The sequence below is a fragment of the Syngnathus scovelli genome, chromosome 9, assembly GCF_024217435.2.
Source record: "Syngnathus scovelli strain Florida chromosome 9, RoL_Ssco_1.2, whole genome shotgun sequence".
Lineage (NCBI taxonomy): Eukaryota > Metazoa > Chordata > Actinopteri > Syngnathiformes > Syngnathidae > Syngnathus > Syngnathus scovelli.
The window spans coordinates 7,590,036-7,608,283 of record NC_090855.1 but is presented as its reverse complement, the minus strand read 5'-3'; the positions used below and the strand labels follow the sequence as shown (position 1 = coordinate 7,608,283).

Here is an 18,248-nt window from a genome sequence, read left to right as displayed (position 1 = left end):
CCATTGGAGCTCCTGTTTTTTCGTCAATGAGTCAAAGATCAAAGAAATTTATTTCCCTTTATATTGATTTCTATTTTTTCCCATTTACATTATTCATATGACAACACAAAGAGTACAGTGATCCCTCGCTACTTCGCGTTTCGTTTATTGCGGCTTCACTACATCGTGAATTATTTTTCCAAATTAAAAAAAAACATTTGAAAGTCAAACTAAAACTTTTAAATTCAGGAAACGTGTCTAAGCTTTAGGACAATGTAGTATTGCTTCAAATGTTCGTTTACATTCCTTAAGAAGTCCGTTTTCGCGTGTTAGCACGATCGCGAATTAGCCCAGTACTTCTTGTTGGTGACCGTACTTCGCGGATTTCACTTATCGCGGGTGGTTTTTGGAACCAATTATCCACGATAAACGAGGGATTACTGTACACTGTACACAAGCCAAAAATGATACCCGTTTTTTCTAAATACTTTTAGCAAATGCTCGAGTTGTTATATTAAATTTAAGAGCACATTTTCTTTAAAAATATTATACATGAAAGCAATTTTGGCTCCAGTCCAATCAGGGGAGCGCGCAGGTGTGCTAATGAAGCCGCCAGACGAGACTAAACGTCAGTGTGCTCTCTCCTGCTAGCGGCTCACCTCCAGTACCTGGCCGCCCAGCCCTCATAGCTCCTTTTACTTTACTTTAAGTCATGTTGGTGTTTTCGTGGCTCATGGGGATATTTTGTTGCACTTCAGTAGTGGGTGGTCCGGTTCAGCACTTGACTTGGTCAGCGGAGACAACCCCGGTTGTCCGAGGCGAAGCCACGCGCTCGTCCTCCTATGACCTGCCGGTGTTCCGGCACGCATCACAGCCGCTTGTGGCCAAAGAGTTGCTTCGGCCGGGTCCTCGTCAGAGCTTAATACCCGCCGAGTTGACTGCGCTGTTGTTCCCGCAGACCTCGCAATACCCCAGCACACCACAGGCTCCACGCACACGCCCTGTGGAAGTTTGGTGCGGGTCCAATGAGATATTGGTGCGCGTGGACCGTTTTCAATTACGCGCGTGGCCACATCCAGCTCTGTACCGTCTTGGTTCGTGTCCGCCCAACACTGTGACCTCACAATTCCTCTTTTTCCACTACGCAATGACCGACTGTGCCGCTGCATCTCAGGTAAACACACAAACACGAGGAACCGCTTAAAAAAATGTTTCATAGTGTCTTATATGTATAACGATTATTGATGCATTGTTATTGTCTTGTTCATGACTTGGGTCACTGTAAGTCAAATTGGATTTAATATTCCCATGGGGGAATTTGAGACCCACAAATGAATTAAGTCCTGTGCGGACAAACGGTCGGTAAATGCCCATTGACCTTTAAACTTGTCCAACAATGTAAGATTTTCATTTCACCCTTTCAGGTTGTCGCTGGTGGTCAGTTGGTGTATTCTCATGTTCTTCACTACACCCCTCCGCCTCAAGGCTACATCATCCGTGTTCTACCACTGGAACTCCCCATCCACTGCTTTTACAACAGGTCATTTTAAAGCTATCACACATGCTCAATCCCCCTCTAAAAATAAATAATCACTGTTGTCTGAATTTACCACATCGCCAAGCTACATTGTTACCTTAAAGTTCAAACACCATAAAATCAGCCACATTTTTTTTGTTGAAAATTATATTCTCTTGTGTGTTTTAGTGCCAGATTGCCTGTAGCCATGACTGAGCTGAAGTCTAGTTTAGTGTTGGTTTAGAATTTTTTTTAGTTTTGGAAATGCCAATACAAACAATTTCAGTGCTAGCAGGATTACTTCATTGAACAGAGGGTAAAACAACATTGGTGATTAGCTGAAGGACTAAAAACATGCATTTTTTTAAATGACTTCTAATAACATTATGATCTGCCGTTTTAGTGTGACTGTTTTATGTGTGTGATGTTAACCTGACTTTCCTGTTTTAGGTTTCATTACTCTTACCAAGTTGGCTACACACCTCAAATTCAGCACACAACCTTCATGAAGAGTCTCCGAACGAAGCTAATTTTCAGCCTCACTGTCTGTAACGGTAAAGTGAACCTCCAACATGTCAATTCCAAGTCGTGTTTGTGTTTATGGTTTCTTACCTTTTTTTGGTTCCTTCACTCACTCGTGTCAGGGGTGCAATTTAGTCCTTGGACCTGCTGTTAATCCTTCGTGCAGTTCCTGAATCTGTCCTGTATTTGTGTGTTTGGCAGCTCAATGGGAGCCCATCTCTCCTGGCCACTCATTTTTCCTTGGGGAGCGGGTGAATTTTGTGGCCCAGAGTGGAAACCTCGTGCCAGGCGAGAGGCTCTTTGTTGACTCGTGCTACGTGACGCCCTCCAAAGACCCAAATAGCATGTCCAAAGTGGATATCATCACTAACTTTGGGTGTGTCTATAGTATGAACATGCAACATTGTTGTCTTTCGGTTATTGGTTGATGTTGCATTAAATGAGGTGCTTGCACTTTGGTTTTGCAGCTGTATGACAGACAGCCGGAGGGAGGGTAGTTCTTCCTATTTCTGGTCAAGAAGTGGTAACATGCTTAAGTTTTCGATGGATGCCTTTCTCTTCAGTGATGTCTCACAGGTGAGGAAAATATTTGTAATGGTGTTCTAAATTTTGTCATTAGTGCCGGGTGGTGAATTTAACTACATACTATTTATCCAGTGTTAACTCAAATGTTCAAAAAAATACAAGTTTTCTAAAACAGTTAATCAAAAAACACAAGAACATTAATTGCAGAAGTTGTTTCTAGTGTAAGACTGTACTTAATACTTACTGTAGCTGTTGTCTGTGTAGGTGCTGTACCTTCACTGTTCAATTTCAGTTGGTGTTACCACTTCGCACACCTCCAAGTCTTGTAACTACAACCAAACTATTGGAAGGTAAGTTATTAAAATCATATGTGATTTATGAAACAGGCGTGCAGAATAAAAGATGTGCATAAAGAGTACTTGGTAAAACAGTTTTTAGACAGTGGCACAACATTTACATTAGTTTGGGGGACTTGCTTATTTTAAAATGCATCTTATTTTAAAATTCTAAAATAAAAAGAAATTTAAAAAATCTGCTGGTACTACGCTGCAAATAAAAATGTCTCACCTGGTAATTGAGCTGAGTCGCACCGGCAATTTTTTTAAAGGAATGATCCTTTTTGTGCAATATCTTCAATTTCATGTTTTCAGGTGGGAGGAGCTTGATGCACCACTGTCAACGTGCTCCTGCTGTGATTCCGTATGTAGCGACATGCAGGACTGTAAGTTGTCTGTTTTTCCATTTGTTGCGCAAATACTAGGGTACCACCGATTAATCGGCTGACCAACTATAGCCTTTCAAACATCTGCATATAATTGACACCCATTGAAATTAATTGAAGGGGGGTTTATATATTATATATTTTTCAAGTTAATTGGTACTTTTATTCTGTCAAATATTGGCATTGGCCTAAAACCTATCCATATTGGCTCTAATATATAACACATGCTTTTTATGTATCTCTTGGGGTAATAATGTTAACTGAAGAATCAGAATGTCTTACTGTGACCACGTGGAGAGTTATGAGATTTTATATGGTTTATGTCCTCAGCTGTGAAGAACATAGTTAGCAGTCCTGGCTGGCTCATTCGCCACAAGAAAGAATCACCGTTTCCATCGGAGGATGCAGAAAAATGGGTGGATCAGGAAGAACACAGAGAACAAGCAGTTCAATTTCAAAAACCGGACAGTTTTCCATCACAGTCAAAGCTAGACCATGAGAAGATAAAGTCTTATGGTGGGAAGACTTCTGTGTTCCAGAATGGAGAGGAACAAATGAGGCCCCGTACAGCAATCGGAATGTCAAGCAGCACTGACAACCAGGGATCAATTGAAGAGCATTTGACGATAAATGACAGCCACAAGACAGAGCCAACATCAGATGACATCGTCATCTCGAACCGTAGCACGCAAGATGTGCTTGACAGTGGAGAAGGTGCATTTTTTGCCAACAATGATTCTATGAAGAACACAACTTTGATTGCACAAAGCTCTAGAGTTGGTGATCCTGCTTCAGCTGAAAAGATTTCCACAGATTTGATTCCCATTGCTGAACTGTGTTCCAACATCGATAAAAAGAGTTGCCTGTCCAAGGAGGATAAAGGTAACACAAGTGCTGAGCACACAGATCCTATTCGAAACACAGCATCTAAAACCACTCAACGGGTGCCGAGAGCTGAAGAAGAGTTTGCCAACAGTAAGGCTGAAAACGACTCTTCAGAGTTTAGTGATGTCAGTCAATCAGTTGACAGAAAACTAACAAAGAAACCAGAGCAAGTAGCCTATTATGCTGACAGGAAAGGACTCGATGGAGATGAAGTGCTTCAAGATCTTCAGATCAGAGAATGGGAATCAAACTCGTCTGCCAAATTCAGAGGCTTGGCGTGTGTTGACGGGTCTGATTGTAATTCTGGAATTGAAGGTGAAGCGCTCCAGCATGGTCAGTTTGCTGTCACACCCAAGACAAAAAAAGTATAAGATGAATACGTTGGAGAGCAAGGACTTTGGGAGTGATGATTGACTGATCAAGTGAGGATGGGTGCGCAAATATCACAGGGAAATGGGCATAATATTTAAATGGACTGTCTTTGTATTTTATACATGGACATCTCTTCTGGGACAGCTAACAGTAGTTTGGTGTTAAGAATGAAGAATAATTTCACCTGTCTTGTAATTCAGTCATCTTCCAATAAAATTCATGCATTAAAATTCCACCTATTTTTGTTATTGTTTTTTTTTTTTACTGTTTTCGTCAAATCTTTCCATGTGCTGGTTTTAGGTGAAAAATGCCACTAAATTTGTTTCTGTACTGATTTCATGGCAAATAGTAGTTCCTGCATTAGTTTTTGTACAAAGGTGCTAAATTGTGATTCTGGTAGAGTGGATTGACATCACTTAAACTGTGAAAAATTTGTCCAGCTCCACCAGCTGTCCATGCAACACGTGATATAGTGGGAGCTGGCTTTGCTTTGTTCATTCTCCGTAACCCTAAATAGGATGAGCAGAAGAAAACTGACGGAGAACATGATCTTAGACGTATACAAATTTATTCTGGTTTGGATTGACAATTTTTTTTTAGTTCAATCTGTTCATTTGTGTCATTGTAACAGATGTGATATAGCAGCAACCCAGGTATTTTAAATTCATGCTTACAGTGATGTGTGCCTTTTTCTGAGCAGAAAACATCCAATTCCATACAATTGTCGTTATGCTAGTATGACGCATATTCAAATTGTACCACATGAAAGTGGGAAAAAATGATAAACAGGATAGATACTAATTGGAGCTTTCGAATCACTCAAAAATGAAATGAAAAGGTATAAAAAGTGATTATTTGACCCATCTAATCATTGAATTATGCAAACTGTAGTTAGACGGCTTACTGGAAACCTTAAATGTGTCAGCTGCTTGTTTATGAATTCTTCTGTGGTACTTTTGTGGTCACCTGGCAACAGAAAATGTAGAACTAAATTAATAATTTTTAGTAAAATTCATATTAATGATTTAAAAAAGGACCTAAATTATTTTCTAACCTTGGACTTTCAATAGTGTTAACATACACACATATATATTGTAAAAGTTACCGTTTTGACTTCAGTGTAGTTTTCTAGGCCATATTCTCCCATCTCTCTGCCGTTTCCAGAAGCTTTATATCCTCCAAATGGAGCCTGAGCTCCAAACACATCATAGCAATTAACCCTGCCGAAAAAAAGACAGAATTATGGTGAATAAAAATGAAATACACAGTTTAAAATGCAATAAACGGTAAGGGTACATAGTACATCAAGACATGTAGATATTCATATAAAACTGGTGTTAGTGTATTCAAATGCTGCAACATTACTCATTCACAGTCCAATGAGATCTAATACATTGCACGCATGTCCGATAAAAAAATAAAAACATCCTCTATACAGAGTATCTAAACTAATTATGCAATTTGCCATTTTAGTTTTTTAACACTCCCAATGTTTCCAAATGTGCTTTCAGATTAATTATAGGAGCTCATTCAAAAATGGCTAATGACTAATTATGAATTAAGTACACCGATTAGTATGTACTATATTTTTGCAAAGGTTGATCTGTCTTTGCTGAACACCCACACTTGGTATTAAAAGCATAAAAACAGTTTTGTCCTCCTACCAGACAGTGCCAGCGCGGACTGCATTGGCAATGTAGTTGGCCTTATCAATGTCCTTGGTGAACACGGCAGCAGCCAGACCATATTTAGTATCATTGGCTCTTTCTACAACTTCCTCAAGTGTCTTGAACTTTAAGATCTGCATTACTGGACCAAAGATCTGCAATAAAAAAAAAAAAAAGTGCATGAACGCATTTCTGTGTTTCAACTGCTGAGTGGTTAATTATTGACAGAATAACCTGTGTTGCTATTACAGATAAGTTCATGTAGATTTAAAGCATGGGTGGAAAACAAATCTAACACTAATTTCAGTTATAAAAAAATGAGACATGTCAGATAAAGACCATGAAAAGGGTCCTTGAGAGGGCAGGAATACAGTCAGGTGTACCTCTTCTCTGGCAATGGTCATGTTGTCCTGAACATCTCCAAACACGGTGGGCTGGATAAAGTATCCCTTGTCAGCAGCCGCGCTGCCTCCACACATGAGTTTGGCTCCTTCTCTTTTTCCACTGCTGATGTAACCTAAAATCTTGTTGAACTGCTCCTCATCCACCTGCACATCACGAGGGAGCAAAAGAATGAGGTTCATGCGTGAGCCAGACTATTGTGTAATTTTGTTTGTGTTACAAAAAGAATAAATGTTATGGAAACCCAATCCGCCTCTGCTTATGTGTCCCTGCACCACAACACAGTATCGTGCTCCTGTCAGAAGTTAAAATGTTTTTGTCATACAGGCAAATATATATATATATTTTTTTAAACACACTGGCGTAATCAATGCCTTTGCCACATCCCACAGGAAGACAAAAAAGCAAACTGTGTAAAGTAATCCATAACCTTGGGATATTGCCAAAAGCACACCAGAGAAATGTAAATACACCTGGAACCGGTTTTCCTGAAAAATGCAAAGTATGTCTCCCTTGAAGCTAAACACCTAGGTGCATGAAATGTAAGGCATGCGAGTGTCACAGCCTTCAAACCTCTCGGTCGTAAAAGCACAAAAGCTCCATGCAAAGGATAAGCAGATATTGTGAGTTATCATTAAGTCAAAAGGAGCATTTACTTGAATTTGTGGCAGGACTTTTTGCATATAAATCTTTTTTTTTTTTTTTTTTTTAATATATGATGTATACTGTATCGTGGGGACAGTCAGGTAAGAAACTAGATCAACTCTGAAGATCATCAATTCATGCGGAAGAAGGACTTGAAGCATGGTTAAATCAAGACAAGCCTTATTATCCTCATAATTATCTGGCACACCTACTATGCAAATATATCTAAAGCAAAACATCCGGGCAGGTTACTAACTACTGGTGTAAAAAGTTAACTATTAATTGGTGAACATCAACAGCCATTCCATGCACACAACCTTTACCCCGGGACTAGGAACCTTTGCAGGATCTTGGCATGTTTTATTGAGAATTCTAGTTTAATATTCTCTGCCTTGTTGCTTAACTGTCATATTTCATTTGGATAGTTTTTTTTTCTAAAGCCAGCTGCATTGCAATGCAATTGTTGCTGTGGGAAAGCAAACAAAAAGATCGGTTTGACTGGTGGACTTTAGTATATAACAGAAACGAGAAACATGTTATGCCTTGCAGATGAATGTGCAAAGAAAACCTTTGGCTGTCAAAATTCATGAATCATTGTATACCCAAAGCCTCAAATATGTGTTGCAGCAGCTTAATCCCACTATGCTACTGAATTTAAATTTTAATCATAATGTTGGTACATTGACCGCCAAGTATTTGGTTTTAGGTGGTATTTGTTTAAAACAAATAAAACAGATATACCCACTGACAGTTTACTGTGTTTTTCTTGATCATATGACACGGTAGTGTTGTGAATATATTACCTGGGGTCCCTGCTCAGTCTTTAAATCAAAGGGGTTGCCAACTACTCGTCTCTTAGCCCTTTCGGCACTGCGCTCCAAAAACTCGTCGTAGATATCGGCTTGGACGTATGTTCGGGAGCCGGCACAACAGCACTGGCCTTGGTTAAAAAACAAAGCAAAGTGTGCCTGCTCCACGGCATCCTCCACTGGACAACGAAAGCACAAAAAGTTTAGTGTTTATGCACAGGTAAAGGCAAAAGTTGAAGAAAAAAATAAATCACATTACAATGCCTATCCGAAACTCATTGCATTATATTTTTAAAGCGTTAAATGCATTTAGAAATTCTGCTGTTTTCACTTTGGGCTGCTTGGTTGTTTACATTATAGTTTTTGTCAAGGTCATGTGGTTTCGACTAAAAAAAAAAAAAAATGTCTAAAGTACACATACATTTTGCATCAGACAAGATGATGTTGGGACTCTTTCCTCCAAGCTCCAGCGTGACCTTCTTCAGGTTGCTGTTGCCTGAAGCCTGTTGGATTAGATGACCAACCTGGCAGGAACAAAAGTGCAAACATCTATTATGAGAAGTCAAATATCTACTTGCTTAAATATAATCATGTTTGGCTTGACAACGTGAAATATAAAGGTAAAGATATGATCAAACCTGGTTTGACCAACGTCAGTCATGGTCAATGTTTGCTCTTAGTGAATTTATTCCAGGAGGTTTTCTCCTTTTGGCTCAATTTGGAAAAAACACTACTGATGCTTTGATATAATTAATTATTGGGCTAACTCTATAGGTTGCATATGCACAAAATGGGGCCAAAAAGTTACTTGCATGCAATCCCGGACCTGACCATTGGCATTTTGGAGGAAGTCACGAGTTGCAAATTAAAAAAAAACCTAAGACATGATTATTTTGGAGGGGCTTCCAACCTCTGTCGATCCTGTGAAAGCCACTTTGTCAACATCCATGTGTCTTGCGAGAGCTGCTCCAGCCGTGGGTCCCATTCCGGCCAAAATATTCACCACACCTTCTGGAAAGCCCACCTGGAAATAACCCAGTTGAAAAAATATGGTAGACACATTGATAGAACGGACAGAAGGATATCTGGTTTTTAAACTTTGTGTTTCATTCTTTTACGTTGAACCCCTTATTATGATCCAAATGCTATTCTGCCTCTAGGGCCTAAAACACTGCTGTTAGTTCAATCATAAGTAAATATTTATACTGATTCATTTGTTCATTCATGACCTCATTTTCTTAACCACTGTAAACCATTACAGCAACGCAACAAAGTACCTCTTTTATCAAGTTGGCTACGTAGAGAGCGGTGAGTGGCGTCTGCTCAGCGACTTTCATCACCACAGTGTTACCCGTTGCAAGAGCGGGGCCAAGTTTCCACGATTGCATCAAGAGAGGGAAGTTCCACTGCAGGGAGAAAAGGAAGAGCAAACAGAACTTTACCACTTTGCATGCACTCTCAATGGTTTGATCTCATATAGCAAATATTCAGACTCAGCTTTATAAACAAAGCCTTTACAGTGAAGCTTAAAAGATGGCAATTCACATGGCCCACCGCAACATTTCTGCACATCCTGCTATCTTTTTTCGCTGGGTGGGTTCCCAAATTATTAGGTTTGGGAACACGTATCAAGTTCCCACCTGTCACAACTTGCGGACATTTTGACTAGACAACATTTAGTGGCTAAAATGGGAGATGGGTGGAGAATGAAAGTGCTTATTCATCAAGCCCATTATGCACATAATCAAACAAGCAGGGTAACATTCCATTGTCAGCGTTGTAAAATAATGTATAAGGGCGAGTCATGACTTTACCCTCAGTAAGTCAAGTGCTGTGTGCACATGGGGGGTCAGTCTCAAACGGGGCATACTAACAATGAAAGTTAAAGCCATTGCAAATTCAAAATGACGAAACCATGATTTGGCAACAGTGATTGCTACATTATTTAAAACAACAACAACATTTACATCCAAGCTTAGAAAAGACAACCCTTTCATATGGCAAAGCACATCTCTGCACATTTCTGCTCCTATTTTTAGTATTTGGGTGAATTACCCGATTTTCAGGTTTGGCAACATGAATCAGGCTCCGAAATTTCACAACTCAAGGACATTTTAAGTACAAAACACACAGCAACAAAAAGTGGAAGATGGGTATAAAAAAAATAAAATAAAAAAAAAAGGGTGATAATTAATCAAGGTAGCCAGGCAGAAATGTCCAGTTGTCATCCTAAAACAGCTTTTGAATATTGTATAAAGGTGAGTGATGATTTCATGTACTGTGGTGCACTATGGGACAGTGGGTCATAGTCATGAAAATATCAAATAGGACGTTGACTAACAGATTGCGTGGGGAAATTATTTATTAATAGCCTGCAACGAAACTTGAAGTGATAGAAATGGAAGTGTTAATGGAAGAGGAGTATTAAGTTTTATTGATCGGGAGGGGGGGCGGGTCCTATTATTTTACTTGTGCATTTAAAACACGATACGATTCCCCAACGTTCTATTTTGGAGCTTCTATTGTATGAACAGAAAATGAAACCTCTTGTGTAAATCGAATTTAAACTGAACTGAAGTGAATGCGGTCGTTTCGTTCTCGCCATTAATAACGTCTTTCGCAGCTTACCGGTATGATTTGTCCACAGACTCCAATGGGTTCATGTCGGGTGTAGCAGAAATAATCTCCATCAATGGGGATGGTCTTTCCCTCCCATTTGTCAGCCCAGCCTGCGTAGTACCTGAGAACATCACAAATGCTTTAAACAAGGGGTACTTGCCCGTTATGCTACGCAATGACGAGGAAGGCTCTCTGAGTCAGAAAGCGTCAATAACAAACTCCTCTTCTTTCTCCATACCTTTTCAGAACCAAACACTGGAACACTTCAGGCTAGTTGTGACCAAAACACAATTGAGTTAGTACCTGAGGCATTTGACCACATTGGGTAGATCCACTGTGTAGGAAACAGCATATGGTTTCCCATTATCAAGGGTCTCCAGTTCCTATGGAAACACAATATCAAAGTCAAATATGTAGTTGGTTTAGGATCCGCAATAACCTGCTTTATATAACACGTTTAAAATTTTAATTAATCTGTGTTTGCGCAACAATTTTATGACAGTGTGTAACCATCATTTTCAATAACGCAGTTAAGATTTGTCATAATAAAAAATTATTTAGTGTGTGACACGGCCTTATATTCACACAAAAGCTCAACGTTTTTAACTGTTTCTCGTTACAACCCACCGCAAGGTAGGCAGAATCTCTCTCAATTGCATCAGCCAACCGGCTAAGAAGCAGGCCTCGTGCAGAGGCGTCCATCCGTCTCCATGGCGACCCCAGCCGGAAGGCATCTCGTGCTGCTTTTACCGCCTTGTCAACGTCAATCTGGAAATATAAAAACACACTTTGAATATTAGCGTCATTATTAAAATGGCTGGAAAAGTAAGTAAGTTACAACAATTGTCAATGACAGACACTGAGAACTACAAATCCTCGATAAAGTCTGGTGTTTTTTGTTTTTTTAGAAAACCAATGACAATTTTCCTGGGTGAGCTTCTGTATAAGGGTACAACTTTATGTGCAGCATCAAAAGCCACCACAGTGGCTCCTGGGCAATGTTTAATACCCGACTGCACCTCTGAATGGACTCCTCAGCGCTGCGAGCAACAGAGTACCCGACATGTCAACCATTTTGGACACCTTCAGCTTTAAATCACAGCTTCTGAACAATTTCTATGGTCATAAATTTATTGATGCATCTGTAAATCAGTCTTGCTTGGGTACTAATTTAAAATAACTTTCTTCTGAATTTTGACTGCACAATTTAAGATGACCTAGTCTGAAAATAGGTCTCCTGTGCGCAAAAATTTCTAGTACCATATAGTAAGTCCCGTTGAGGCTTGCTGCATAGGTCTATCCCAGCTGACCTCAGGCGAAAAGCAGACCAAACTTTCAAGTTTAACACTAGTCTGTCACGGAATGGGAATTGAATGCACGCAGGCTTCATGGCGGTCAGGCGAGTGAAACAAAACACTCAGCGACGACCAGTCTGAAAATGTTTAACAAAAGATAATAGATTCGATAAACAATGGCATAGCAAGCTTGAGCTCACTTTCCCTGTGATGACATGGCGCTCATAATCTGTGTAAACATGAGCAGAGGTCCAAGTTCTTTGCAGTGCACTTTTCCTTTGTATTGCTAGAGAGGGTGGTGTTAGCTTGTTTATGGCAAGTCATGTTTATTTGTGTTTTTTTCAAACATCTTTGCGATTTCCAGCCATGATATGACTCCTCACCGGAATAGTTGTTTGCAGCGGTATGCAAACATGACATGTTTGGATGGCATTTAAATATGTATGTGATTTTTTTTTAGGGAGATGGTGACCAAGCCCTACTGAAAATAGCATAAAACCATAAGTAATTGACACGCCTTATAGGGAGCGATGATTATTTTTTTTTTGAATGGCAACAGGTGGATACAAAAACTGATTGTATTTTTTGCCATTCCTGTGGAAGAAAATTTTATATTTCTGCCCATCACTATATATCGCTGGGAGAGATAGAATATATATTTCTGATTCATACAAATTTTTAAACAAATGCACAATCTACAACAAATAATGTTGTGAACATACTTTCTGTGATCATCTTTGTCTTTTAAACTAACTGCAGACTTTTAATGCAGAACAAATTGCCTTAAAAAATGACTTGGATTTTCCAAACCGCCATTCCAGACTTGTACAAGCAGGTGAGAGAAGACATTCCGAAGGAGATCATTTTAAAAATGCCACAAAAGGTCGAATGTGGTTGTATGCATTGTGTGAAAACCAATTTAAGAGCACCCATAGCTCTCCAATTTCTTTTTTTCCCCAAATTCCATGCCCCAAGAGTTGAGTTTTTTTTCACCACCATTTTGTCGCCATTGTTGCATCATTCTACATAGTAATTATTGTCTTCTCTACTCAACTATCGGAGGAAGGGAGCTAATGTGATGTGTTCAACAGGCTATAATTAGTCATTTTATTTCCACTTTTGTGATGTAAAGTGGGAAATTATTTCCCGCTCCCTTTGGTTGACACAGTTTGTTTTTCTTTTCTTGCTGGGATTAATTGTTGATGCCCAAAATTTAAACAAGACATCTTTACTTTGAAATTTCTGCAATGAAATATACAAAGACACAAATTTCCAGAGCATGTGAATTAAAAATACCCAATGCACTATAAATAATCGCACGTGCAAAGATGGTGTCCTTCATTGTGTGTAGTAGAATAAGTGGCTGCTTTATTCTATGTCAACAAACTTCGATGTGTGTGGAGCAAATGGACCCCTTCGGCTGCCCAACAACATGCCTGACCTAAATTAATGTGACTAAAGACCACTTTGTCTGCGTATAAACACGCCTTTCTAAAAAAAACAAGGCTTTCTATACAATGCGCCTTCGGGGTTAACGTGATTCCCAAATTGTGGACCCCAAAGTTTGCGGAAAATCGAGATTTAATTGTATTAAGTGTGTGGCGTGCCTTGAATGAAATGTGTTCCAGAAAAGCACACAACAATTTCAAGAAAGTGATTCCAGAAATGATTTCAAGAGAGTCTGCACACTGAAACAGAAATTTAGCTGGGCCAATATCAATGACCTATATCAAAGAACTGCAAGGACAACTGTTGCTGTCAGTTACCATGTTGAGCGCCTGACTAGCTGTTGCTGCTTAGCGAGCCCCATGAGGCAGCTGATTTTGGCCCACATTAGAAAGCCCACATTGTTTACTTGACAGTGTTTTTTTAGTGTTTTCTCAGTTTGAATCCTTTCAAATTTGAAGACCTTCAACACACTTTGTGCAGGGGAGTGTAGTCAAGCTTTGCTGTTGCAGTTTGTGTTTATCACTTCTATCACGCCTGTTGTGTTTAAATGCCACATGGCAAGGGTCTTTAATTATACAAGTGTGTTAAGTTCTTTTTGTAACCTGATTAATTTACTCATGTTTGATGTCTTGGAGGACTGGGGGGGTCCATTGTGCTTTCTACCTTCAAGCCCCTAGTGGGTCGGCAAATGGCATTGGTTACTGTTACACCTCAGCTTCTTATTTTCCAGTTTCAGTTCATAGAAGAGGATAGGAGCTCAATGAAAGCATTGTTTGCTTACCTCATTGGCCTCAGCCACATGACAGATAACTTCCCCTGTTGATGGGTTTACTGTAGGGAAGGTTTTCCCACTTGCTGAATCCTGCCACTTGTTGTTGATGAACAGCTACAAATATAAAACGTAAAAATCAGGAATGCAGTGAAAGGAAAAGGATGCAAAAAAAAACTTTGAATACCTAATTTTACAAATGCATACTAACACTGGTCAAAAAACTAAAGGGTACATTTATCAGTCATCCGCTTAATACAACGGGTTGTTTTAATTGATTATTAGTAGTTTTTTTTTTTTTTTTTTTTTTACTGGGAGCATATTGCCACGTATTGATTCTAGATATGTGACGATGTGCAGCAGTGGAGCCAAGACCCATGACAGATTATAGCCTACACTTTGGACCCATGTTTATTTGGTATTACATTAGTCGTATTTTGCAGGCGGTACGTTCTTCTAGTTGTTTGAGTAGGTTAATTCATCACTGAGGATTTGCATTAAAAAATCTTAGTTCGGACCGAGCACACGTAACAGTCCAAAACTGAAATTAGACAGAAACTTTTAGTGTACCTTATTAAAGTGGACCTCGGGTTGGGTGCTCGGTGCGGGTATAGCCGCGGCGGAGAAGTGGCACGCCGACACAACCTTTACCCGGGGAAGGCTCCGAAAAACCACAGCACGCAGCATTTCAGCAAATCTCACCCACCACTAAGAGTGCACAAACTGCATCAGTCTGTTGTACGCACTATGCAGTATACTGGTGAGCTCCACAACAACGTTTCTCTCTCCGCCCCCTACTACGTCACGATTTCCTGACCAATAAATGTTGCATATAATACCCCCCCCCCCTTCTACTCCAGTCTACTAGGGGGCAGTAGACTAACAATGAGGCGGCGGAAATGCAATTTAAATGCTAATGCTAACGCTGTGTCGTGTGTTGACGACGGCATTTTGGCTCGCTGTTTGTTTGCCAATGATGTTGAGTATGTTTATTTGTCATGTTGTTTTAAAGAATTGCCACATTGGTTAGCACGTAAATGATAAATCTTGAGCTTTACCGTAATTTATGATAACAAGGGCGATTACTACCCACTGCCACCATCATTAGCTAAAGCCTAGCCTCGAGAGGACGACATTCTATTTCACCCCGACAGAATTGCAATTACAAAAAAAGGTAAGTGCAAATTAATTGACATTAGTTAATGAATTTAAGTATAGAAATTGATATCTTTTGGAGGTATTATCAGTCAACAAACTTAAATGGGAGCATAGTTTTTGTGTGTGTGACCATTTGGTGTAATGAAAATATGGTTAAATGCGTGATTTAACAGAGTAATGCGTGTTTGAAAAATTCTAAGATGATGTAGCAGCATTTCTAATGTTTTGTGTGTTCTAGCAATGGCGCTCAAATCTGGAGAGGAACGTCTGAAGGAGATGGAGGCCGAGATGGCACTGTGAGTACCGCTCATTCTGTTACGACTCTGTCCAAAGTTGCTGCATATAAATTATTGTTATTATTATCGCCGGGACTGTTCTTTTTCAGGTTAAAAACAGTAGAACTTAAATAACCATCTGTAGAAAGTGTATCCAATTCCAGTACAAACGTTGCATGTCTCTTATTATAGGTTTGAGCAAGAGGTTCTTGGTGGACCTGTACCACTATCAGGAACCTCACCTGTTATGGAGGCCGTACCTGTAGCTCTCGCTGTCACAGCGCTACCAGTGGTCCGACCAATAATTGGCACCAACACCTACCAACAGGTTTGTATTCTTTCACTAGTCAAGAGCTAATGCTAGTTCTAGGTGGACCTATCGAGGACCTCTGATCAACCCCCTCATATTTTTTTTAAATCCCTCTTTTTCTTCCTTTCTCAGGTCCAGCAAACGCTAGAATCCAGAGGGACTTTTGTTGGACCACCACCAACCTTTGTTGCACCAGGTAAATGTAATTCTCTGGGCAAATTCTGACCCAAATATTTGCGACTCATGAGTTTGAAAAATAAAAAATACATTTTCAGCTGCAGTCCCTCCAGTACGTGCTCCCCCGCCTCCAATGATGAGACCGGCCTTTGTTCCCCATATTTTACAGAGACCCGGTGAGGTTAACCAACAAAAGTGATGTGACTCCTTCGGCACTTAACTGATCTGACCCTTTTTGTGATACTGTAGGCGGTCCCAGGCTTCATCTTTTGCGCCCTCCTGTAGCTCCTCCCATGCCGCGACCTCCTCCGCCTCCGCCCATGATGATCCCGGTTTCCATGCAGAGCCAAACGCCTCAGGGTGTTTCGCCGCCTGTTCAGCACATGACCTCAGCACCAACCGTCAGTGTTCGTAGTCACTTGTGCACTTAAAGCTTCTCCTTGTTAGGCTCCTGGGCACAACACATTACACCTAATATGGTAGTGATGGAAATGAACAGCTTGAAGTTTTGTCAAGGTTTATTGGTAAGCCATAAACCGTTTCAACCTGTTCTGTTCTTAACTTGCCACCTGTTCTATCCTGTTTAGGTCAGCGAAGTAATGTCCATGGCATCCTCACCGCCTACCAGAACAGCTGTCTCGACTTCTATCAAGCCGCCTTCAGTCTTCCAAGCGGCGCCCACCGTGTACTCAGCCCCGCCTGTCACTGTTGTGCCTCGAAAAAATGATGTGATGGCTCAGCGGCAAGCGAGAATGGTACTTGGCCTTTCAACATGGCAGCAGACATAATTTTCATTGGATTACTAACAAATATCCATAAGTGTTGCGCAAAGGTTTATCAGCACCAAAATAATATCTAAGAATAATATATATATATATTTTAAAATGCTGATTGCAAATGTACCATGTACTAAAGTTGTCTGTCATGGTGTCAGGAGGAGCTAGCGGCTCGGGTTGCCGAGCAACAGGCCGCCGTGATGGCGGCCGGACTGCTGGAGAAGGAGTGCGAAGACAGCAGCGCCGTCATTGGACCCAGCATGCCCGAACGCGAGCCTGTGCGCCCTGAGGTAACATGCACGCACATCTGGACTTAACCAGACTTTTAGCAAACAGTCAAACAATGGCCACATCCTTGCATTGGCATTTTATTTTTAATAGGATGCTTATTGGCTTTATGGAAAAAAAAAAAGCAATACTGTTTGAGATTAGTCCAAAAAGTAGAAATCCAGAAAATAATTGCTGCCTTTTTAAAAACTACATACAAATGAGTCCACATCTTAAAGTGTTCCCCAAAATTGTCAGTCTGTGTACAAACCTGTGGAAACGTCCTCGGAAGACAAAAAGGCCAAGCCGAAGTCAGAGAAGATGAAGAAGTGTATTCGAACGGCAGCTGGGACTTCCTGGGAAGACGCCAGCCTGTTGGAGTGGGAATCAGGTAACGACACTTGCCGTCATGACGAACGTATAAAGCAAAAGTTACTTCATCTAACCTCGTTCTGTGGCTCTCCATTATAGATGACTTTCGTATCTTCTGTGGTGATCTTGGTAACGAGGTCAATGATGACATCCTGGCCAGAGCCTTCAGCAGGTATCCATCATTCCTCAAAGCTAAGGTGGGTCTGCTGTGATGCTTGCGCTTAAAATCACTTAAATCAATAGTCAACATATTGAAATACTTTGCTTTTCGAGGTATGCAATTTTTACAGTAAATTTAGATAATTTTGTATGAGGTTGTTGTTTCACTTCTCAATTTCAGGTGGTGAGAGACAAGCGGACAGGAAAAACAAAAGGCTACGGCTTTGTCAGCTTCAAAGATCCAAATGATTATGTGCGAGCCATGAGGGAGATGAACGGTCTGTTTTTGCTTCGGCTGCATATTTGGCAACTTTACAGCAACATTCGTCTGTCTTATGTGTTCAACTGAAAATTATGGTCTATTCCTCTCAATGCAGGCAAGTATGTTGGCAGCCGTCCCATCAAACTGAGAAAAAGCATGTGGAAGGACCGCAACATAGAGGTTGTACGAAAAAAGCAGAGAGAGAAGAAAAAGCTGGGCCTCAGATAGCCTTGCACGCGCATCGATACCGCTGCAAATAGACTTACCGGTGGATACTTCCCCTCCTCCTTTTCAATAAAGTCCAATTTTCATGTCAG

The 18,248-nt window shown here is 40.4% G+C and overlaps 3 protein-coding genes across 4 annotated transcripts; 2 read left to right on the top strand and 1 right to left on the bottom strand.

Moving 5' to 3' along the window:
* The first annotated feature begins 597 nt into the window (after positions 1-597).
* On the top strand, positions 598-4,755 carry LOC125975132 (uncharacterized). Its single transcript, XM_049730298.2, has 8 exons — positions 598-1,153; positions 1,404-1,519; positions 1,946-2,049; positions 2,219-2,393; positions 2,485-2,593; positions 2,807-2,892; positions 3,193-3,263; positions 3,594-4,755. The coding sequence occupies exons 1-8, from the start codon at positions 692-694 to the stop codon at positions 4,517-4,519; spliced, it is 2,049 nt and encodes a 682-aa protein (XP_049586255.1). The 5' UTR covers positions 598-691; the 3' UTR covers positions 4,520-4,755.
* A 316-nt stretch (positions 4,756-5,071) lies between these two features.
* LOC125975135 (aldehyde dehydrogenase, mitochondrial) lies at positions 5,072-14,947 on the bottom strand. Its single transcript, XM_049730302.2, has 13 exons — positions 14,746-14,947; positions 14,188-14,292; positions 11,290-11,430; positions 10,966-11,045; positions 10,672-10,783; positions 9,321-9,449; positions 8,954-9,067; positions 8,465-8,567; positions 8,038-8,222; positions 6,571-6,735; positions 6,185-6,342; positions 5,626-5,740; positions 5,072-5,486 (listed from the first exon to the last, which is right to left on the bottom strand). The coding sequence occupies exons 1-13, from the start codon at positions 14,860-14,862 to the stop codon at positions 5,454-5,456; spliced, it is 1,557 nt and encodes a 518-aa protein (XP_049586259.1). The 5' UTR covers positions 14,863-14,947; the 3' UTR covers positions 5,072-5,453.
* Positions 14,948-15,036: 89 nt separating this feature from the next.
* Positions 15,037-18,247, top strand: rbm42 (RNA binding motif protein 42). 2 transcript variants are annotated; one of them, XM_049730310.2, is made up of 12 exons: positions 15,037-15,349; positions 15,572-15,629; positions 15,801-15,936; positions 16,051-16,114; positions 16,194-16,271; positions 16,345-16,502; positions 16,683-16,850; positions 17,030-17,161; positions 17,397-17,529; positions 17,610-17,707; positions 17,851-17,947; positions 18,047-18,247. In XM_049730310.2, the coding sequence occupies exons 2-12, from the start codon at positions 15,574-15,576 to the stop codon at positions 18,157-18,159; spliced, it is 1,233 nt and encodes a 410-aa protein (XP_049586267.1). In that variant the 5' UTR covers positions 15,037-15,349; positions 15,572-15,573; the 3' UTR covers positions 18,160-18,247. The 2 variants fall into 2 exon arrangements, with proteins under 2 accessions (XP_049586267.1, XP_049586268.1); XM_049730311.2 differs by having other exon boundaries at positions 15,038-15,349; positions 16,345-16,496.
* The last annotated feature ends 1 nt before the right edge of the window (position 18,248 follows it).